Raw genomic sequence first — 24653 nt, forward strand, 5'->3', positions numbered from 1 at the left:
TCCTCTTTTGATAAGTGGCATCAACTTGTATTCGGTCACTTTAGACAGAAACCTGTACTTTATCTTTTATTTCCTTTTCTCCATTCCACACATGTAATTAATGATCAAGTGCTTTTCTAGTTTATTTTCTTCTATTTGTTCCTGCTGTTATTGCCTTGGTTAAGCCCTCATCCTTTCAGGAATATTAATGCTTGAGTTTTTGCGTTTGCCTTTACACTCTTCCTATACCCTTTTCCCCCCAGTTATTAACTGGAAATCCAATCATATTATTTCCCTGCTTAAAACATTTTTCTTGCTTATAGAATAAAGTCTAAATTTCTGGTATGCCTGTAAGAACTATGGACCCTAGTTCTAGTTCTACCTGAACATATTAAATAGCATATGATTTAGAAAATGTGATTTTTATTTTTTTGTGTTTAAATATTTATTTATTTATTTGGCTGCTCTGGGTCTTTTAGGTATGGGATCCTTACTTGCAGCCTGCAAAACACTGTAGTTGGAGCATGTGGTATCTAGTTCTCTGACCAGGGAACCTGGTGCCCCCTGCATTGGGAGTGTGAAGTTTTAGCCAGTGGATCACAGAGAAGTTCCAAAAAGTGATTTTTTAAAAAAGTATTTAAAAATTTTTTTTACAGTGAGGCAAGTAAGGTGTTTATTAGGAGGAAGAAGAGTGCAGACACATGGGTGGGCTCAGAGAAACTTGCCCAAAAAGTGATTTTTAATGTCTTAATATTCATAGAGTGTGTGTGAAGATAATGAATAATGTAATAGTTGGCATTTATTGATTTGTTTTTTTAATGTCTAGGACGTTTATATAGACTTTTGCTAAATTACTTGTAGTTCTTAGCTTGCCATGCTGGTTTTACCACCTAACTATGCTGTCTAATATGGTAGCTATATGTGACTGTTGAACACTTCAGATTTGGCTACCCCAAATTAAGGTGTGTTTTAAGTATAAAATATACATGGGTTTTTGAAGACTAAATGCACAAAAGATACCAATAATTTTTATATTGATTACATGTTGAAATAATGACACCTTGGACATATTGTGCTAAATAAAATATATTAAAATTAATTTATTCTGTTTTGCTTCACTTTTTTTTTTTTTAATGAAAGGTTAAGTGTGTACAACAGGCTCCAAGACTTCATTCTAGCTATTGATAGCAGCGTTGTATGGTAGGGAATCCAGATGTTTAAATAAGGATGGAATTAAAGATCACCATTGCCTCAGGCACAAGGGACAGCTTTTTGCCCAATTTCTTAATTCCACCTGTGGCCAGGGGGCTCTTTTCACAGCCTTTGCTTTTAGCTCCTTGAGTTTCTTCTATTTTAATTTCTGTTTCAACTTGAATGCCTTATCTTCCCTGTCCATATTGGTCACCTTCTTGGGCTATTTCAGGGACTACTTCTTGCCATCTTCACAGCCAGATATGGCTCCTGCCCCTCACACCCACCCTTTCTCAGACCCTGCCCTTACTTTTTAAAATGTGACTACTAATACATTTGTAGGGTGTATCATATTCTCTGTAATTCTTGAAAGTGAAAATTGGACTTACTGTATTTTCTGTTAATTTTATTTTACTGTAGGTTTTAGAATTAATATGCACTCGTGAATCAGGAGCAGTCTTCGAGGCTGGTGGTTTGAATTGTGTGCTTACCTTCATTCGTGACAGTGGACACCTGGTTCATAAAGACACCTTGCACTCTGCCATGGCTGTGGTGTCAAGACTCTGTGGCAAAATGGAACCTCAAGATTCTTCTTTAGAAATTTGTGTAGAATCTCTGTCTAGTTTATTAAAACATGAAGATCATCAGGTAATTAAATAGCTTCTGTGTACTTTATTTTCAAAAAGCGATTTTATAGTGTCCACTGGTTATAACTATGGTATAAAGTTGACCCTTGAACAACCTGGGGGTTAGAGGTGCTGATCCTCTGCACAGTTGGAAATGTGCATATAACTTTATAGTCTGCCATCCCTATCTGGGGTTCTAAAGCTATGGATTCAGCCAACTATGGATTGTGTAGTTCTGTAGTATGAATTTAGTGGGGAAAAATATCCACATATAAGTGGGCCCATGCAGTTCAAATTCATGTTGTTTAAGGGTCAACCTTAGTGTAATTGGAACTTTTTGTTTGATGAGGTAAGGATAATTTCTCTTTCTCTCATCTTCTCTCTCCTTTTATATTTCTATATGGTAATCTTTTTGTTTGTTTTGGCAGTGAGACATTTTAAATTATAAAAGTGGCATGGGTTTATTCTTAAGATTTAAACATTTTAGAAATATATTATTTCTAAAGCTGCACTTCATACCCAGTGAAATTTGTTGGCTCAGCACAATTTTGCTTACTTAAAAGGGTCGTTTTCATTCAAGTAAAACAACAGTTTTAAAAATTTTGAATGTATAAATTTTTGTTAAATTATCATCTTTAGAAAATAAAACTTGAGTTTTAGTGCCTTTTTACCATTTTGATGTTAATTATTTTCCGTTGCTATTCATCAATTATCTTGGCCTAGTTACGCGTAATAATAGTAAAGATTTATTGAGCTTTTTACTGTTAGCCTAGTTTCTTAACATGTATCATCTCTTTTGAGCTCATACAATGAATTATAGGTACTGTTACTATTCTCATTTTGCAGGTAAGAATTGAGGAACAGTTAAGTAATATCCTCAGGTTATAGAGTTACCAGAATGAGGAGTCAGAATTCAAATCTAGACTGGTGGTATCCTTTGCTGCAATTGCCTTTCTTAATAGTTCACTGTTGAAGTAAAGAGTACTAGTCATTTTTAAGTGAATTTTATTCACATGTATATTCTTTACATCATTAGGTTTCAGATGGAGCTCTGCGATGTTTTGCGTCACTAGCTGACCGATTTACCCGTCGTGGTGTTGACCCAGCTCCATTAGCCAAGCATGGATTAACTGAAGAGCTGTTATCTAGAATGGCTGCTGCTGGTGGTACTGTATCAGGGCCATCATCAGCTTGCAAACCCAGTCGCAGCACCACAGGAGCACCTTCCACAGCTGCAGATTCCAAGTTGAGTAACCAGGTGTCAACAATTGTAAGTCTGCTCTCAACACTTTGCAGAGGCTCTCCAGTAGTAACGCACGTAAGAGTGGTTTTGAATCTTATTTAATCTTTTCAAAGAAGTGTCTTTGTATAATGAGAATAGATTAAAACTTTTTTCCCTCCCATTCTCTTTTTAGGATCTCCTGAGGTCAGAGCTTCCAGATTCAATTGAAAGTGCATTGCAGGGTGATGAAAGATGTGTGCTTGATACCATGCGTTTGGTTGACCTTCTCTTGGTGCTATTATTTGAAGGACGAAAGGCTTTGCCAAAATCTAGTGCTGGATCCACTGGCAGAATCCCAGGACTTCGGAGATTGGATAGTTCTGGGGAGCGCTCACATCGGCAGCTTATAGACTGTATTCGAAGTAAAGATACCGATGCACTTATAGATGCAATCGACACAGGAGGTTGGAAAATATTTTTTAAAATATAAAAAGATAACTGAGATAAGGAATTATTTTTAATTTCTAGGCTTTTTTTTTTTTTTTTAAATTTTTAAAAACTTTTAGCAGTTGTGTCAGAAAACAGAATGGCCAATGCCTTCCATACCTCCCCTCCCTATGTATATAAATTATCAGTCTGGTGCATGGTAAGATCTGAATAAATGCTTTTTGAATGAGTAAATGAAATTAACCTGTTTTATTGCCAGAAGGAAGTCATACCAATTCTAAGGTTAAGTGCAGATTGAATTGAGGGCTGTTGTTTTCTTAGGATTAATGGAAACTGACCCAAGTGAATTTTCATGATATATAGTACATTTTTTTAGACTGCTTCATGAGCTGATCAGCAAATATAAGCTGGTGAAGGATACTCATGGGGGACTTCCTTGACAGTCTGGTGGTTAAGACTCTGTGTTCCCATTGCAGGGGGCACTGATTTGACCCCTGGGGTAGGGAACTAAGATCCTGAATGCTGCACTGCATGAAAGTGAAAAGTGAAAGTATTCATCACTCAGTCCTGTCTGACTCTTTGTGACCCCATGGACTGTAGCATCTGTCCATGGAATTCTCCAGGCAAGAATGCTGGAGTGGATTGCCATTCCCTTCTCCAGGGGATCTTCCTGACCCAGGGATTGAACCTGGGTCTCCCACATTGCAGGCAGATTCTTTACCATCTGAGCCATCAGCACGGGGAAAATAAGTAAATAGAGAGATGGTATAATAAAAAGAAAAGATCTTCTGGGTCATCAGACTTTTGTTTTGAGTATAGATGTGGTTTAGCTTCTTTTCCTCAGTTACAGCATGAGGCAACTAATACTCTCTAGTTTTACTGTATATTTAGTTTTTTTATTTCTTATGTTTATTTTTAAGGCTTATAGCCTTGTGAATCCCCAGTAATTTAAAAATTTTGGAATACTTTTTCTTAGCAGAATTTATGTTTGCTGATTATTTACTGCTATATAATTGACCTAAATGTTTAAAATTGGCTGTCTATTTAGTGATTATTAATAACAGTTAATAATACTCTTTAAATGGTTCCCACTTTAGAAAAGTTCATTGTTACTTTGTTGCCTTTAAAAAAGATTTATTTTTTTCCTTTAAACTTTCAGCCTTTGAAGTAAATTTTATGGATGATGTAGGTCAAACTCTATTAAACTGGGCTTCTGCATTTGGAACTCAGGAAATGGTAAGCTAATAAATAAAAGTTAATGTTTTAAATCAAAGACAGAAATGTTAATAAGGCAACTTTATGATTCTCCATTATTTTACAGGTAGAATTTCTTTGTGAAAGAGGTGCTGATGTTAATAGAGGTCAAAGGTCATCATCATTACATTATGCTGCCTGTTTTGGAAGACCTCAAGTAGCAAAGGTAAAATCCAGGGTTTTTAATTATTAATTTAATATTTACATTATTCTAAAACTAGAATAATATAAAAACTTTTATTTGGAGAAGCCATACTTACATACTCTCTTCATTCCCTCCATTTTCCCTGGCCCTCTATAGGTAAGCATTTTTTTTTTTTTTTAATCTTTCCATTGTTTTTTTAATACAGGCTCAAGCAAAAATATTTTTAAATATTTTTTAAAAATACAAAATGTAACATATATACTGATCTATACTTTGCTTTTTTCCTTTAAAAATATAAATTGTTAGTATTTAATTATTGTTTAATGATACACTAGCTTCCCTGGTGGCTCAGATGGTAAAGAATCCTCCTGCAAGGCTCAGATGGTAAAGATTGAACCCAGGTTCGATCCCTGGGTTGGGAAGATCCTTGGAAAAGGGAATGGCTTCCCACTCCAGTATTTTTGCCTGGAGAATCCTATGGACAAGGAGTCTGGTGAGCTACCATGCATGGGGTTGCAAGGAGTCAGACACAACTAAGTGACTAAGTGCATATGCAATACACATTGAGACCTCTCCCTATTAGTATATAGAGGTCTTTTTTTACATCTGTATACTTAACCTGTACAAATGTATTCAGCCAGTCAGCTATTGCTGAAAACTTGTTTTTCCCCCCGATTTCTTTCTCCTGGTAATGAACAGCTTTATACATGTTTCTGTTATTTCTGTTTATCAATCTAGCAGATATTCTGTTTGCAGAAGAATCATAATAGCTTTGATTCTTACATTAGCAAAGGACTTTTGTTGTTCAGTTACTCAGTCGTGTTTGACTCTGCGACCCCATGGACTGCAGCATACCGTGCTTCCCTGTTCTTCGCCATCTCCCGGAGTTTGCTCAAATCTGTTTTTTACATTTGTTCCTTTGTTTTATTTTTTAGATTCTTTATGTAAGTGAGATCATACAGTATTTATTTTTCTATGTCCAACTTATTTCACTTAGCACAATACCCTCAAGGTCCATGCATGTTATCACAAATGGTAAGATTTCATTCTCTTTTATGACTGAGTAGTATTTCATTGTATATGTATATACACCATGGATCTCAGTTCCTGAACCAGGTATCAAACCTGTGCTGCCTGCAATGGAAGTGCCGAGTCTTAACCATTGGACCACCAGGGAAGTCCCTTCTAGCATTATCATTGTGATTAGAAAAAAAATACATGAAAAGCACTTAGTATAGTAGTTGGCACGTTGTATGTAGACACTTAAATGGTAGCTGCTATTATTGTCATGTTTATGTTGTTAAGAAAATTTTTTGTTAATAACTTAGCCTTCTAGGTGATCTCTTCACGCTCAACTTCTGTCGGTTTGAATTGGTTAATTTTTAGAGGGAATGATATTTCTAAGGGTAGTAAAAATTTTTACTGAGCATTTATTTTTTTTGAACCCATGCTGTTTTTCAGTTTTAGATATCTGAGAGGGAGAAAGAACCAAATGAATTGTATCTAATCTTAGCCTATTTTGGTTATATATTAGCCCACAATGAACTATAGCTGCCATTACTAATAATGATATAATAGGTACTCATTAAGCAGTTATTCTTTACCAGCCAGGGTCTTAAGCATTTAACATGTTTTATTGTTCTTCTGGAGAAGGAAATGGCAGCCCACTCCAGTACTCTTGGCTGGAAAATTCTATGGCTGCGGGAGCCTGGTAGGCTACAGTCCACGGGGTCACAAAGAGTTGGACATAACTGAACAACTTCACTTTCTTTCTTTCTGTAGTTCCTTTTGGAGAAGGAAGTGGCAGTCCACTCCAATGTTCTAGCCTGGAGAATCCCATGGACAGTGGGGCCTGGTGGGCTTCAGTCTATGGGGTTGCAAAGAGTTGGACACGACTAAGCAGCTAACACACACACACATCATTCTTCACAGGTTCTTCTGTTTTTTAATTGATTCCAAGATACTACCTCCCACCGTACACATTTCAACATCTTTTAAATTAGAGAGTCTTAGAATTGGTGTTGGCCAGATAGAAGTTAACAGCATAGTTATTATTACCTGTCCATGCAAAAAAATTGTGGAATGGATTTTAGTAACTTGGGTGAAAAATCCTATCTGCTAGGGCACTCTTAGAAACTCTGTGTCACTAAACTCTTTATGGCACAGATGACAGCATTCTCTGGTGTACAGACTGAATACTAGTACCTCTGTTAAAGTAAAGAAATTGAGAAGAGAGGCTTGATGGGGAACATGAAAGGTTCAGATGTGAACATACTTAATTTGAGATGTTAATAAATAACCAACTGAAATTAATCTATACTTTTTTCAAGATATAAACAAACAACTTTAGAGTGTTGTGTGCAAAGGCAGAGATTTGAATTGATAACCTGCTTGATTAAGTAATTCTGTAAGTCTGCATTCTGAAGTATGTGGATGCAATTGAAGGTCGCAGAACTGTACATTGAAGAAATAAGGTGTTGATCATTAAATCCATGTTAAATGCTTTTCCTTTCTAGACTCTCTTACGGCATGGTGCAAATCCAGATCTGAGAGATGAAGATGGAAAAACTCCATTAGATAAAGCTCGGGAAAGGGGCCATAGTGAAGTAGTAGCTATTCTTCAGTCTCCAGGTGAGTAGTAGTATCTTTCCTTTTATGCCATCTGCTATTACTTTTCAGCTTCACTACCATAAAAGTAGCTTTTTGTAGACAAATGAACTTCCTTATATAAAGAAATAATTTTCTTGAAGTAAAGTGATTTTATACACACGCTCTTATATTTGACAAACCTATACCAGTGTACTGTTCTGTGTTCTTTGAGACTGTGGCTGCATGATTCCAAAAAGACCAAATCACAAGTTTAAGGGTGTGGGAATGTCATAAAGAATAGTTGGTTATTGTGTAGACAAAATACTTTGACCAAACGTTTAAATTTTCACAAAGTAGATGAATGCAGAGTCTCTGAAATATTTTTGGATTTTTCATGGTGTCGCAAAGAGTCGGACATGACTGAGCGACTGAACTGAACTGAGCTGAGAGTATCCAAAATTATCTCCTTAAGTTGTGATTCAACCCATTGGAGGTACTAATGTTCTTTAGTATTTTTATGAACGTCTTTGATAGATACAGTGTGCTAATTTGATTATTGTTAATTAGGATAGCTATCATTGAGTACATTTTAATATTTTTTCCCTGAAAATTTTTCCAAAAAATTTATTTTATTGAACAATATTTGTCTATAGGTGATTGGATGTGTCCAGTTAATAAAGGAGATGATAAGAAAAAGAAAGATACAAACAAAGATGAAGAAGAATGTAATGAGCCAAAAGGAGATCCAGAAATGGCACCTATATACTTGAAAAGGTTACTGCCAGTATTTGCACAAACATTTCAACAGACTATGCTGCCTTCAATAAGGTAGTTATTCATACTATCTGTGTTTACTATTCATGTAGTTTTATCTATCTCCCTTTTCCAGAAGAATGTGACATTATTTTAATATTGAAAAGGTATGGTAAGAATAAAAATTAGGTTGGAGAATTAAATCTTTCCTTCTGATGATCTGACTTAAGTAGTTTAGAAAATCAAGAAAACTAACCTGACACAGTTTTTGTAACTCTCTGAATATCAACTCTAGAGAAAATTTTTAAGTACAGATAACATTTATTGAGCTTTACAGAGGCCTTTTTGGTAGAGTCAGTGTAAATGGGCCACTAGAGGAGTTACCGAAAGAATTAGGACTTGGCCCTCTTTACAGTTGTGAACTAGTAAGGAAGACATGAGTAATAATACAGAGTGGTAAGTGGTAGATTATATTCCCTGGGGACATAAATGATTTAACAACTAATTGGCTGGGCAAATTGGAGATTTTATGCAGAGATCAGATTTAAGTTGGGGTTTAAAGGATATTCGGACGTTTTCTAGGGAGATAGACTTAGGAGGGTCAGTGAACAAGAATATGTACACAGGCATGAAGCTTTGAGTCATTTCATCCTGATGTGGGTCCTGGCGGCTCTCCTTCTGTGGTGTGTCCAAAGTCTGCCACGTTTGTCCATCTGTTGCTAGTACTCTGGTCCAAGGTACCATGGTCTGTAGTTTGACTGCTATAGTTGCCTCTTACCTAGTCTTTCTCCTCTTTTTCTCTCTTGTCCTGCTACAGTCTGTTCCTACACATTAGACTGAATTCATTTTTAAATCATGTCACATCACCTGATTTAAACCCTCCAGTAGCTTCTTCTTGTTTTAGTCACTAAGCCATGTCTGACTCTTCTGCAACCCCATGGACTATAGCCTGCCAGGCTCCTCTGTCCGTGGGATTCTCCCGGCAATACTGGAGTGGGTTGACATTTCCTTCTCCAGGGATCTTCCCGACCCAGGGGTTGAACTTGCATCTCCTGCTTGGCAGGTGGATTCTTTTCCGCTGAGCCACCTGGGAAGCCAAGTCGTTTTTAGTTGGCCTTAAATAAAACCTCACTGCTTAACACTCAGGCTTGGAAGGTGTCTTGTTTTAAGTCCCAATCAGCTCTCTGACCTCATTTAGTACTATCTAACCCCTAGTCTGTTGCACTTAAACTATGCTAACCTTCTTTCTGTTTTTGAAACTTTCTATGTACATTCTTCCTTTGAGGCTTTTGCACTTTCTTTTTTGGAGACTTTTCAGTCTCCAGAGCTTTCGAATGGTGGGTTGCTTCATTCAGGTCTCAGTTCAAATGCTTATGTCCAGTGACAGCTATCCATCCAATTTAAATTTACCCCTAAGATATCATAATATTTTATTGTCTTCACAGAGTTTACACTGTCTGAAATCTTGGTCTTTGAGCTTTTTGTTTTATTCTCTGTCTCCACTCTAAAGCTGTGTTTAAGTGATACAAGGCAGTATTTGTCTTTCTCTGGCTTATTCACTTAGCACGATGCTCTTGAGGTCCATCCATGTTGTCACTTAATAGATTTTTTTTTTTTAATAGATTTAAAAAAAAATCAGTTTGCCAAGTCTGGATTCCATACTGATGCACATTCAGTATGTATGAAAATGTATAGACTCCTGGATCAAAGAATCCCTCTACTGAAGAAATAAAACTGCTCCCCCCCAAAACACTATTTATTTTATTGATTGAAGAGCCTGTAAGCTAATGCTCACAATTTATATAATGCTGTTAAACAGGAAAATTTTATGTTATGTATATTAGGCATGGTGAATTGGTTAAGAGATGAGTTTGAATTGAGGTTCTAATTTATTAGCTCTCTGACCTTAGTAGACTTACCTTTCTTTATGTCCTTTATTTTTTATCTGTAAAACTGAGCTAATAAAACTACTTCATAGGATTTGTTAGATAGATTAAATGACATGCAAAGTTTTTAAAATACATACAAGTGTTCCTGGCTCATAATGACTCAGCGTGATAGTAGCCAGATAGGTAAACAACATGTGAACATTCCTATGTTATTTTAATTGAGATAAATCAAAACATAAAACTATTGTACGTAAATACTGATTCTACATCCATATATACATAGCTGTTAACAAACACTAGAGGGAACTGATCCAGTTAGGCCAGTTTGTCCTGCTTTTGCCTACTGTATTCTATTATGTGCTTGAATTTGTAATAAAGGATATTTTAAATTTAAGGAATGCATAGTGTTACGAAATGCACCTCGGGAGAGTTGTGAAATACATGAAGGCCACATTCTGAGGGAATACAGCTGCATCAGATGCCTCCCTTAGATCCTGGTAGTGATTTTTGCCTCTCCATCCTTTCTGTGGAGAAGTCACTTGAAGGGCAGTGATATTTACAGCTTGGTGCTGACTATTGCTAGATGCTCAGAAAACATGTGTTAAATGAATTACTAACTTTTATATAATAGACCAGTGTATTACCATTTTGATGTCTGTGGTTATGTGTGTCCTCTATTTTAAAAGAACAAATTGCTTATTATAAAGTTGAGGTTAGTTTATGTGACATTATTGAGTATCTCCTATGCTCTGAGCAAAGCAGTAGATAAATAGAAGGAAAAGGAGTCGTGCAAGTTGTTAACAATGGGAATATTTGAGGGCATGGGATTATTAGGATCTCATTTAGAGAATATAGTTATAATGAACATTCTTAAGTTTGACAAAGCACAAAAATGCTTAATTAAAAATTTTATTTCAATATAAATCATCAGGTGTTTTAAGAGTTTTATATTTGGAGTTATAGACACCATTTATCAGTAATTGTGCTATTTTTGATTTTCTAAATTATCATGGAATTTTAGCAATAATGCTGGTTAAATATGACAGCACATGTAAGTAAATTACAAAAATGATTTGTTTTAATGAGCTCAATGAATAATAAAAAACGAAATTACCTCAAAAATGAGTGTGTACCTAGTTTTAGTATTGTCTTAGTTTGTTTTTATATTTAAAAAAATTTTTTTATTGGAGTATAGTTGATTTACAATGTTGTATTAGTTTCTGCTGTAGAGCAAAGTGAGTCAGTTATATAAACATATATCCACTTTTAAAAAATATTATTTTCCCATATAGGTCATTACATAGTACTGAATAGAGTTCCCTGTGCTATTCAGTAGGTTCTTACTAATAGTATTCTTATATTAAGTATATTTTTAGCAGACTGTTTAAAACTTAAATTGGATATTTTAATTTTAACTTTTTTTTTTTTTTTAATTTTAGCTTCTTATCATGGCTACCTAAAAGTCCTTTTTTTTTTTTACTTTTCAAGGAAAGCAAGTCTTGCTCTGATTCGAAAAATGATTCATTTCTGCTCTGAAGCACTCTTAAAAGAAGTTTGTGATTCTGATGTTGGTCACAATTTGCCTACAATACTAGTGGAAATCACTGCAACTGTTCTGGATCAAGAGGTAAGTTTATTGTCTTTTTGAAACTTCTATAGTTTTAATTTCATTAAATAGTAGTAAAATTACTTGCATCCTAATTTTATTAAATCATTTTGTCTGTGCAAATGAGTGCATTTGTCTATTCCACGCAGCTAAGCTTATTTTTACCATTTTCTTTTAATTTCCTTCTTTTTCTCCCAGGATGATGATGATGGCCACTTGCTGGCTTTGCAAATCATAAGGGATTTAGTAGATAAAGGTGGCGATATATTTTTGGATCAGCTAGCCAGACTTGGTGTCATTAGCAAAGTGTCCACTTTGGCAGGTCCTTCCTCTGATGATGAGAATGAAGAGGAATCAAAACCAGAAAAAGTGAGTTGTGTTGATTGCAATGGTATCTATTGGGAATAGGGTTTTTGTTTATTGTTTTAATTAGTTGGAGGCTAATTATTTTACAGTATTGTAGTGGTTTTTGCCATACATTGACATGAATCAGCCGTGGATTTACATGTGTTCCCCATCCTGAACCCCACTCCCATCCCATCCCTCTGGGTCATCCCAGTGCACCAGCCCTGAGCACTTGTCTCATGCATCCAACCTGGACTGGCGATCTGTTTCACACTTGATAATATACATGTTTCGATGCTGTTCTCTCAGATCATCCCACCCTCGCCTTCTCCCATAGAGTCCAAAAGTCTGTTCTATACATCTGTGTCTCTTTTTCTGTCTTACATATAGGGTTATCGTTAACATCTTTCTAAATTCCATATATGTGCGTTAGTATACTGTATTGGTGTTTATCTTTCTGGCTTACTTCACTCTGTATAATGGGCTCCAGTTTTATCCATCTCATTAGAACTGATTCAAATGTATTCTTTTTAATGGCTGAGTAATATTCCATTGTGTACATGTACCATAGCTTTCTTATCCGTTTGTCTGCTGACGGGCATCTAGGTTGCTTCCATGTCCTGGCTATTATAAACAGTGCTGCGATGAACATTGGGGTGCACGTGTCTCTTTCAGATCTGCTTTCCTCAGTGTGTATGCCCAGGAGTGGGATTGCTGGGTCATATGGCAGCTCTATTTCCAGTTTTTTAAGGAATCTCCACACTGTTCTCCATAGTGGCTGTACTAGTTTGCATTCCCACCAACAGTGTAAGAGGGTTCCCTTTTCTCCACACCCTCTCCAGCATTTATTGCTTGTAGACTTTTGAGGAGTAGGGTTTCTTTTGAAGAAATGTAGGTCCAATTATGATGGGTTTTGACAATTTGACAAAATAATGGCAATGTGGAGTCATACTGTAGTTTTTAAAAATTTGGTCACTTTTCTTGTAAAATGTATCACTGATAAAACTTGCAAAGAAGTTGCAAATAAAGAATATCAGGACATTCTTTATCCAAAATCACTAATTACTAACATTTTGCCCCATTTGCTTAATTGCTTACAAAGACAACCTGTGTGCATGCTCATTTAAAATATATTGTTTGAGGGAATTTTGTGGTGGTCCAATGGTTGGGACTTTGCGCTTTTACTACCTTAGTGCTGCGTTCAACTCTTGGTCAGGGAACTAAGATCCCACAATTTGCTCAGCATGGCCAGAAATAAAAATAAATAGAATAAAATAAAATATATTATTTAAGAGAAATAGGATAGATCGTGTCCCTTTTTATACCTAAATTATTCACCACAAAACCAGGACATTGTCTTATATAATCCTAGTATAGTTATTAAAATCCGGAAATTTAATATTTATAAAAAAATATTATCTAATCCAGAGATTTATTCTAATTCGCTATTGTCTCTAATAGCAAACCCCTTCTGCGCCTACAACCCTTCTACCTCTCCAGAATCCAGAACCCTTCTAGAATCCAGTCCAGGAGCACATAACATTTAGTCATCGTGTTGTTCTATTTCTCAGCTTTCTCTTTTATAGCCCTGGCATGTTTTTGAGGAGGAGAGATCACTTAATTTGGGCAATGACCCTTACATTGTGTTTGTGCCATGTTTCTTCATGATTTGATTCAAGTTGTGTATTTTTAGCAGAAAGGCTATAGTGGTGATGTTACAGTGATTTTGGTGTAAAATATGCCTTCTAAGAGGCAAATGATATCTGTTTGCTCTCCTGCTGATGGTTAACTTGGATCAGTTTGTCACATTTGTCTCTGCCAGATTTCTGTATTGTAAAGATACTTTTTCCTTTTGTAATTAGTAAATAATTCATGGGGAGATAATTTGAGACTGTGGAGATACGCTGTTTCTCATTAAATTTTTATCCACTAGTTTCAGTACCTATTGATAATTCTTGCTTTAGGTCGCATGTCAAAAAATACACCTTATCTGTCTCTACCGAGTGCCAGCAAGGGTTAAGTCCTGCCATTTAGTGAATGCTTCCTAAGTATTAGCGACTGAGTAATACTATTTTTGAGAGAATGATAGAGTATGGATTATAGTTGCAGAATCCTGCCTGGTTAAAGATGAATGTGTATATTTCCTAAATTACTGGACATTTAACAAAAACCAAATAAGAAGTGTTATCTGAGTTCATCCCCTTGGATTCTTTCAAAAGATAGGTTACAGATTCTAGCAGTCTTTGTAGAAATTAACAAACAAATTCTAACATTTATATGAAAATTATGCTACTGCTGCTGCTGCTGTCACTTCAGTCGTGTCCGACTCTGTGTGACCCCATAGACGGCAGCCCACCAGGCTCCCCCGTCCCTGGGATTCTCCAGGCAAAAACACTGGAGTGGGTTGCCATTTCCTTCTCCAATGTGTGAAAGGGAAAAGGGAAAGTGAAGTTGCTTAGTCGTGTCCGACTCTTAGCGACCTCATGGACCGCAGCCTACCAGGCTCCTCCGTCCATGGGATTTTCCAGGCAAGAGTACTGGAGTGGGGTGCCATTGCCTTCTCCGATATGAAAATTATAGGAACCTAGAATAGCCAAAGTATCCTTTGAAAGAAAGCTGTAGTAACTAAGAAAGTGTGCTAGTGGTGTAAAAATAGATACATATATGGTCAGTTGTTCAAACAAGTGCTAAGGTAATTCAGTCAGGAAAGGGTGATCTCTTAAAAATTACACTTGAACAAGTGGATAACATATGCAGACATATGAAATCTCGCCCCTTTTAACAGAGAATAAATCATGAACTAACATTTATGAACTAAAACTGTAAGGCTTCTAGAGGAAAAAGAAGAAAATCTTAGTGACCTTGAGTCTGCCAGAGGTTTCTTAGATAGGACATTAAAAGATTATATTATAAAAGAACAACAACAAAAAAAATCAGTAAATTGTTTTCATTAAAATTAAACTTTTATTCTTCAAAATACATTATTTAGAAAATGACAAGCCAAGCCAGAAAATTCTTCGAAATTTTGTCCGAAAATATCTTTTTTTTTTTTTTGGCCATGCTGCTTGGCTTGTGGGATCTTAGTTCCCCAATCAGGGATTGAACCTGTGCCCCCTGTTGTGGCAGCTTGGAGTCCTAACCACTGGACTGATTTTGACCCCCTATTTTTTTCAGCTGTACTGAATCTTTGTTGCTGTGCACATGGTCTTTTCTAGTTGGAGTATTGGGGCGTCCTTTCCTGCCATTCGTGGTCTTCTCATTGCAGTGGCTTCTCTTATTGTAGAGCATGGGCTCTAGGGTGTGTGAGCTCAGCAGTTATGGCAAACGGACTTAGTTGCTCTGTCTTCCCAGACCAGGGTTCAAACCTGTGTCCCCTGCATTGGCAGGTGGATTCCTAACCACTGGACCACCAGAGAAGTCCTGGCCTTGATTTTTAATGGACATGTTCAGTGCCTGCAGGGATTCCTGGCCAGCCATTTTTCTAGTACTTGAAGAGATATTCCATTGTCACTGGATGTGCGTAGTGTTATATACTGTTAAGTTTGCCTTAGTTTTTCATCTTGTTCCTTGGTGTGTATTGAATCTTTTCTTCCTCTGGCTATTCTTAAAACTTTGTAACTTGTTTTTAGCAATTTGTCTTTCATGTGCTTAGCTGTGTTTAGCTTGTATGTGTGCATGCACATGTGGGAGTCAGCCCCGGCTCAGGATTATTTAATTTTCTCTGCTCTGTGGGCTTACAGTTATCAGATTTGGAAAAAGTCTCAACTATTGGTATGAGGATTTTCCACTATGGCTGTTTGGAATGCAAACGTATGATCACCCTGTGTGACCTCTGAAATTTCCAGCCTACGGTTTTCAAATCGTTCTTTGCCCAGCCTTATGTGTAACATCACCTGTACACAGGTGGTCTGATGCTCAGTGGAGATGTCCTGGAGACCACTTTGCACGTTTCTAGAGGTCTTTTTTGCTTGACTCCCTGATCCTGAACTCATCTACCATGCGTATTCCATTTGCCTTAAACTCTTCAAAGACAGACATATATCCTTACACTGCTGAACTCTCTGTTCCCTTTTCTTAAAACCTTAACCAGAAAACTGTCTGAGCCTAGGGGGCTTACCTTATTTGTTTCTGTTTTCTAGGAGATCACGCAATCCTGTGTTGCTTGTTGTCCAGTATCTGAAAACACTTTTGCATATATTTTGTTTGGTTTTTAATTTGTTTACAATGGATAGTCAAGTCTTAATCCTTATTAATCTGTCATGTTCTGGAGCACAAGTACTTACATTAGAGAAATTTATAATCCATATTTTGCAATCTTATTTCAGTGTTATAAACTACTGCTACTTCAGGGAGGAAACATGTGAAAGATGCATTACATTTTTTTTTTAATATTTATTTGTTTATTTGGCTGTGTCGGGTCTTCGTTATGGCACACTGGCTCTTTGTTGCATCATGCAGCGTCTTTCATTGAGGTGCACGTGCTTTAGTTGAGGTGCTCACACTCTGTAGCATGGAGGCTCAGTAGCTATGGCACGGGCTTAGTTGCTCCATGGCATGTCGGATCCTGATGGCATGTGGGTTCCCTGATTGGGGAACTAGGATGGAACCAAATTCCCTGCATTGGAAGGCAGATTCTTAACCACTGGACCATCAGGGAAGTCCCTTAAAGTCTTTTTAAGTATAGTAAGTGTATAAAACTTTAAAAATACTTTACCTATACATGCATATATGCACACATTTGCCAAGATCATATGTTAATGATGAATATTCTTAATATGTACTTGTTATCAACAAAATGAAAACTTTTAGGATGCCAGGCTAGTCAGACAATGTTTACAAATTATTATTTTCTTAAAACATGTTTAACATTTTTATCATTATAGCAATGATCCAGTACCTTTGATTCACTTGGCTAAGGGTGGGGCCTTACAGTTTATTGATAAAACACATCTCTGGTAGTTTTTTTACACTGCTAGGTTTGGATACCATTAATTTAGTGTAAACCTGCATTTTTTACAAATAATCTCTTGGGCCCAGGGATACGGTGAGTTTATCAAGTCGTAGATAGTTTGGTTATTGTGTTTAGAGCTAATCCATTTGCTTTCTTTACCCATATACCTGGAAATGTCATAACTTAGGTCACGTGAATTTCTTAACCATTTTTAAGACGGACTTGTAAGATTATAGATAATTAGTTGAATCATAATACATGTTAAACTATAGGCAGATGAATATTATATTCAGGATGTTTTAATTCTAAATGATTCTTGGTCATGTTTTTATAAATACTTACAAATATTTGAAATATAAATTATTTTCACATTTCATTGAATAATTTTACACATTCAGGAAGATGAACCACAGGAAGATGCTAAAGAATTGCAGCAAGGTAAACCATATCATTGGAGAGATTGGTCCATCATTAGGGGAAGGGACTGCTTGTATATATGGAGTGATGCAGCAGCCTTGGAATTATCTAATGGCAGTAATGGATGGTTTAGATTTATCTTGGATGGAAAACTTGCCACCATGTATTCAAGTGGTAGTCCCGAAGGTGGATCGGATAGTTCAGGTAATATTTTGTTTCTACAAAATCATTTTACTAGTTTCTATAATTTTGATAATTTATTTTTCTGCTCATTTTTGCCACCACTGTCGAAGCAGTAGCATATCCTTGATCATATGGCCTTTTCTTTAATATCACCAGAGAAAGTGATTGTGCCGTGAAAGCATTTCATGTCCTTCTATTGTCTGAGACAGGGATTACTCTCACCATGCTTTTAGGTAAAGGTGCCTCTTATCATGCAATAATGGATTGCACATGTTTGATGCTGTCTCAGATCATATATTTTCCCAAATGCCTTCCACTTCAAAAAATTTTTGGCCAGAGGATTGTTTTTATGCCTGAACCTAAATAAATAATAGCAAAATAGTGAGAGTATATCAAAGATCAAAACTTTAGTGAATTTTTTTTTTAATAAAACTGATATTCCAGTAGGTAGTTTCATTTTTTTTTAAGTGGTATAAAACATTTTGTCTTTATAGAAAGTAGAAGTGAATTCTTAGAGAAGTTACAAAGAGCACGAGGCCAAGTAAAGCCATCTACTTCGAGTCAACCTATACTCTCAACACCAGGACCTACTAAACTCACTGTAGGGAATTGGTCACTAACATGTTTGAAAGAAGGAGAAATTGCTATTCATAACTCAGATGGCCAGCAGGCAACAGTATTGAAAGAAGATTTACCTGGATTTGTGTTTGAATCTAATAGAGGAACCAGGCATTCATTTACTGCAGAAACTTCTCTGGGTAAGTATGTAGGTATGTCAGTTTAGCAGAATAAGAATGAATGAATATGTTAAATTGCACATAAATTGTTAAATTTCACAAAATACATTCTGTGAAATGTCTTTTTTTTTCTTTTTAAGGTTCAGAATTTGTGACTGGCTGGACTGGCAAAAGAGGAAGAAAACTAAAATCTAAATTAGAAAAAACTAAGCAAAAGGTAAATTTGTGGGATTTGGTTTGTTTTGTCTTTTACACCGACATAGGGTTTTAGAGATAGATTATTGGCAGTTCAGAAACTGAGGCATAAAAAAAACATAGGCTACCCTCATCTAATATATTTTTAGTTTTCCTTTTTTGGTGCTCATTACCTCACTTTTCATAATATGTATACATTTAGTTATTTTCTGTGTATACACTAAACACCAATATTAAAATAGAAATAAAATTGATGAGACAAAGAATAAAATTTAAATTATTTTAAAATCATCTTGAGTTTTTAATGTCACCAAAGCTTTAAACTTATGCTTTAATTAATGATAGAAGTATTTTTAGTGATACGGGGGATTTATTTTATTTTATTTTTTCATTTATTTTTATTAGTTGGAGGCTAATTACTTTACAATATTGTAGTGGTTTTTGCCGTACATTGACATGAATCAGCCATGGATTTACATGTGTTCCCCATCCCGATCCCCCCTCCCGCCTCCCTCTCCATCCCATCCCTCTGGGTCTTCCCAGTGCACCAGCCCTGAGCACTTGTCTCATGCATCCAACCTGGGCTGGTGATCTGTTTCACCCTTGATAGTATAATTGTTTCAGTGCTATTCTCTCAGAGCATCCCACCCTCGCCTTCTCCCACAGAGTCCCATACGGGGGACTCTGTATTATTTTATTTTGTAATCCTGATTAAATACTTTGTGATGAAGCAGTTTGAATTCCTGGATCTAGACCCAGATAATTTGATACTTAGTTTAATGGCCATCTTAGATGAAGTCACCGTCTCAAAAAGATACGGAAGCAAATGTTATTGACTCATATTACTAGTTTTTAAATTCTGTCCATTTAGCATACATTTTTTAATAAGTCCATTATATTTCCATCTGCCATATCAATTATTGAATTTTTTTATTTTTGAAAAAGAAAGTAAAATCTCAGATTCATTATCTTCTGATGACACATTTTTATTTTACATATAATAATGATACAGTTTTTTTCATACAGTATGTAAAGAATGCCTTTGAGTGATTGAGATGGGAGGGTACTTATGTTTGCATGGCTTTGGCCATAGAAATAATAGTAAGGGATTTTACTAGAACACTATATATAATATATGAAGACATTAATTATTACATATAATAATTTCCAGTTGTAAACGTAGACTGTTAAGCTAGAGATTCCTTCCGATTCAGGATATCTTAAGGGCTTTTGAGGAAGAAATATCTTATTTGAAGGTAGCCATTATATGGTAAGAGGAACTTGGACTAAATACAATTTACTTTTTTCATGGTAGTTATGTTCTGTAAAGTTTCCATGAATTGCTTCTTGGAGAAATACAGGTGTAGGTTCCTGGGAGGCCGTGGTCACGTTTTTTAAGTTTTTGCTGCACTGCATACACATGCCCACAAATGACTGTGAAAAGTGCTACAAGTATTGATTTGTGGATTACACATAAATTTGAGTGACTAGTTGATTTCACAGGTACGAAATTCTCAAATGATGAAGCTCAACTCTTAAATTCTTTATAAACTACCACTCAGCTATCTCAGGAGTTTTTTGGAATAAAATGTGAAAGTGTTAGTTGCTCAGTTGTGTCTGTCTCTTTGCAACTTATGGACTCTAGCCTGCCAGGCTCCTTTGTCCATGGAATTTTCCAAGCAAGAATATTGGAGTGTGTTGCCATTCCCGTCTCCACGGGATTTTCTCAACCCAGGGACTGAACCTGCGTCTCTTGCATTGCAGTCAGATTCTTTACCATCTGAGCCCCTAGGAAATTGTATTAACCACCCAAATCTAGATTAACCCACAGGGAAGTGAGCTTTATAATACAAAAGAAAAGTAAATCAAAGAGAGCATAATCTCAGTCCTCTAATTTAATTTTCTTAAAAAAATACAATTATTCATTCAGTTTCTTGAAATCAGTAGTAACTCAGTGAACATGTGGTTATTCTTGTGTGTGTGAAAGCTGTATGTATCAAAATATACTAACTTTAGGTAAAAATAATTTTATCTCTTGTAAAGTAATAGATAAAATCATTTTATCTATTATAAAAAATAATTTTGTATACACTCAGTTTTAACCTGTTGTTATTTCTTAATATTGCTTATAAAGTTTCTTCACTGTTGCCTGATATTCAGAACTTACTTACCTTTTAATTCTGAGAGGCATACCAAAATAGAATAGTAACATATTATTAATTCATGTAGAGAGCAAAATTTTTTCTATTAACATTAGAGCTATGCTAGGTTAGTTTGTGATATAAATGAAATCGTAATAAATCATAAAAACAGTGTTACATACAAAATTTCATCAGACTCAAGCCTGGGACATGTGTGGGTTCCTCTCTCAAATAATATTACTTTAATTTAAATGAGAGGTAATTAGTGCCCAAACTGACAATAGTCATTCTTGCTCTTGATGTAATATATAAATACATGAGCATCATATTTTGTGTGAATAATATAATGTAAATAGAAGAAAAACATATAAGTTAAAGTATACCCTGGACTGTTAAAAGGTTCAACTTCAGTTGATGGAATTATAGATGGTATAATTTTCTTTTCCTTTTTTTCTCCTTTTATTTTTGCTTATTTGTATTTTCTAATTGGTTCACATAAAACATTGTTAAAAAAGAGCAAAGTTACCCTTTATAGCTTTAATTTTATTTAAATAAAATAAACTTATATTTAGTATATGAACATAAAGTTTGAATAACCAAAAGTTAAAATTATATGTTCTCTGAGTTGCCTAAAATCTGCTGGTGGTTTTTTAACTGTTAAGTCTTTTTGATGTACATGCATAGAAGTAGTAACATTTTTTGGATCTTGAAACTGGCCAAACATCTTAACTTTAAAGGTTATATATTTAAAAGGAAGATTTGGTAAAACTATTAATTGTAGTAAAAATTCACATTTACTATTTTTATTTTGGTAGGTACGAACTATGGCTCGAGATTTATATGACGACCACTTTAAAGCTGTTGAAAGCATGCCTCGTGGAGTAGTGGTAACACTCAGAAACATAGCAACTCAGTTAGAGTCATCTTGGGAACTTCATACAAATAGACAAGTATGTTAGCCTCTAGATTTTATGACACGCAGTGATCTTAATTTAATTTTTCTTCTTTATCTTTACTATTCCAGATATTGATTAGGGAGTCAGCAAATTATCACCCATGGGTTAAATTTTGTATGGTTTTGTTTCTAAATGGTTGAACACATATCAAAAATAAGAACAATATTTCATGATTTCTGAAAATTATGTGGATGTGTAAAATTGTTGTTCTGTGGTAGTTTTATTGCACACAGCCACACTCATTTATTTCCATGTTGTCTGTAACTGCTATAGTGGTTACGATGACAGAGTTAAACAGGTGTGACCGAGATGCGTGGCCTGTGAAGCCTAAGATAATTATAATCAGCCTTTTACAAATGAGGTTGCCAAGTCTGGTAGAGAAAATTTGCATTAATAATTTGAATTTCTTAATCTTGTTTAATGTCTAATTTCATGGTAATTGATGTTCTGATAAATTAAGTATATTAAGACCTGTTGGCTTTTTTCATCATCCTTATTTAAAAATTTTTTTTTTCTTTTAGGGTATTGAGAGTGAGAACACTTGGAGAGATTTAATGAAGACAGCTTTAGAAAATCTGATTGTACTTTTGAAGGATGAAAACACAATTTCACCGTATGAGATGTGCAGCAGTGGCTTGGTGCAAGCGCTTCTTACTGTTTTAAACAATGTAAGTAGTACAGAATGAAGTGTATAGTTAGAAAATTATTTGTAGCTACACTTTTGACAGAGCAAGGTTTACTTTATTTTGTCAAGGAGTATTAAAAACTGTAGTAAATGTTAACATCCATAATTTCTCCAGCCATTAAGTTTTACCAGTAGTTTGAGCCAGTTGAATTAAACAGTTGAGTTTAGATTTTCTTTTTAGTTACCTGATTATAACTTATTCAAGATTTGTTTGAAAAAAATGCTTTAACATTATTGACTGCTCTGATTTCCTCATAACTTTTGTAAAATACAGTTAGTAGGCCTTTTTAAATACCTAAAATATTTGGATAAGATTAAGTTATGAGCAGTGACAGTTTAGGAAGTTTATGTGAATATTTGACAGGTATCAATATTTACCAGTAGCCTTATATTTCCCTTCAGTTTAGTCTGTGTTAATATCTCTTTATTATGATAAAATTTTTTTCCTTTATTAAAATTATCTTGATATATCATCACTCTATATCACTTAATGTGCATGAAATCATTGTTTTGATATACCAGTCGTATTTTTTCTAATACTAATTAATGTAAGTAGTACTGTTAAAATGCAAAATGTTCATAAATAATCTGAAAGTAGCTTGTATACACTTTGAGGAAAGGAGTGTAATTGCTATCCATTATAACAGTAAAGATATTAGCCATGATCTACTGGTCATATAATAAAAAATTTTAATTGAAAGAAAATAATGATTTCCCTTAGATAATATTGATAATTTTGTAATGTATATTAATATTATTGATTAATTTCAATATCAGCCATAAAATCTTTTTTTTTTTTTAAGACCATGGATTTAGATATGAAACAAGATTGTAGTCAACTGGTAGAAAGAATAAATGTTTTTAAAACAGCCTTTAGTGAAAATGAAGATGACGAAAGGTAAATCCCCAAATTTCTTCTAATTTTATGTTTGAAGTGTTTGTAAGTTGATAGGTTTCTTTTGAAATAGTCTAATATAGTGTTCATATACAAAATAGGAACTTTTTAATTCAGTACAAGAGCAGCTTATAAATATATAAAAAAGGAAAGATTTTTTTAAAGTATTTTTTAATCTAATAGAATAAAAGGAAAAAATCCATGTCTGCTGTGAATGCAGCTGACCACTTATTTAAATTAGATAATCTTTAAGATACAACTGGACATCTTAACACTGATTGTATATTTGATGATATTAAGTACTAAGTATTCATTCCCTTTTAGTTGTGGTGATGATATGATTTTATTTTTTAAAACTTCTTCTGTAGAGCTACATACTCAAAAGTATTTCTGGGTGAAATGCTTTGGCATTTTCTTGAAAATACGTTGAAAGGGGAGAAATAATTGGGGATATAGCCAGAAATAATTGGCCATTAATAGGTAACTGTTGAAGCTGGGTCGTGAGTTGATAAAGGTTCATTTTATGATTTTATTTACTTTTGAATATGATTGAATTTTTTAAATAATAAATGGAATTCAACTCCATTAATTTTAAATACCATTTTAAATGAGTGTGTATTATATTATATAGATATATAATCATTTATTGAAACATTAGTCTATTAAACATATTAACTCTTTGCAAAATATTACTAATACTAAAATATACTTGTCTTGGTGGGAATGTCTTTTTTTTTTTTTTGGGGGGGGGAATGTCTTTTTATATAAATTGCTTTAAATAGTTTTAGTGAGTTGATGATTTTTTAAAACTTCCTGATATAACTTGTCATGTTATTTTCCAGAAATATTATACCCGTGTTGCCTCGCTAACAGTACTGTCATTTTCCAAACTTCGCTGCTTTATATAGTCTGTTATATGTATCAAATATTATATAACAAAATCGTTGAAGCTTTAAAAAATAAAATACACGTTAAATTATACATTACTTTGAATGCAGTTGTGAAAGTTTCATATGAAAAATGAAATATTTTAGTAAGTAAAGAAATTGAGTTATGAGATTATCTTTGCTTACTCAGTTGTAATCTAATGAAAAACTAAACTTCACTTTGCATTAATACAGAAAGTAGGGGTCTGTATGAATTGGCTGTTGCAGACCCTGTTTGAACTTTAGTTTGAACTTATATGGAAGTTCTTAACAATTACTTGTTTTCCTAGCCGACCAGCTGTTGCATTAATCCGAAAGTTAATAGCTGTATTAGAGTCTATTGAACGTCTACCTCTCCATTTGTATGATACACCAGGATCCACTTATAACCTCCAGGTAACCATGAAAATGCAATTGCTGTTATTGCTCAATGCATTTAGAAGCAGTCTTATTTTTCTTAAAAAAAAAAAAACAAAAAAATTTATATTTTATTAAAGAATGATTGTGATTGTTGAAACAAA

The 24653-nt window shown here is 34.7% G+C and overlaps 1 protein-coding gene across 5 annotated transcripts in view; it reads left to right on the plus strand.

Annotated features, from left to right (window-relative positions):
* The window catches only part of HECTD1 (HECT domain E3 ubiquitin protein ligase 1), a 71692-nt gene that overhangs the window by 14947 nt on the left and 32092 nt on the right, over window positions 1-24653 (plus strand). For all 5 annotated transcript variants that reach the window (XM_043489797.1, XM_043489800.1, XM_043489798.1 and 2 more), the window contains exons 3-18: window positions 1591-1818; window positions 2833-3114; window positions 3212-3482; window positions 4625-4701; window positions 4787-4885; window positions 7381-7495; window positions 8107-8281; window positions 11584-11722; window positions 11900-12070; window positions 17396-17618; window positions 18092-18355; window positions 18475-18551; window positions 21486-21620; window positions 22148-22294; window positions 23115-23209; window positions 24423-24528. In XM_043489797.1, coding sequence (XP_043345732.1) covers window positions 1591-1818; window positions 2833-3114; window positions 3212-3482; window positions 4625-4701; window positions 4787-4885; window positions 7381-7495; window positions 8107-8281; window positions 11584-11722; window positions 11900-12070; window positions 17396-17618; window positions 18092-18355; window positions 18475-18551; window positions 21486-21620; window positions 22148-22294; window positions 23115-23209; window positions 24423-24528 — 2604 coding nt within the window. The remainder of the gene's footprint in view (window positions 1-1590; window positions 1819-2832; window positions 3115-3211; window positions 3483-4624; window positions 4702-4786; window positions 4886-7380; window positions 7496-8106; window positions 8282-11583; window positions 11723-11899; window positions 12071-17395; window positions 17619-18091; window positions 18356-18474; window positions 18552-21485; window positions 21621-22147; window positions 22295-23114; window positions 23210-24422; window positions 24529-24653) is intronic.

Source organism: Cervus canadensis, chromosome 17 (assembly GCF_019320065.1).
Source record: "Cervus canadensis isolate Bull #8, Minnesota chromosome 17, ASM1932006v1, whole genome shotgun sequence".
Classification (NCBI taxonomy): Eukaryota; Metazoa; Chordata; class Mammalia; order Artiodactyla; family Cervidae; genus Cervus; species Cervus canadensis.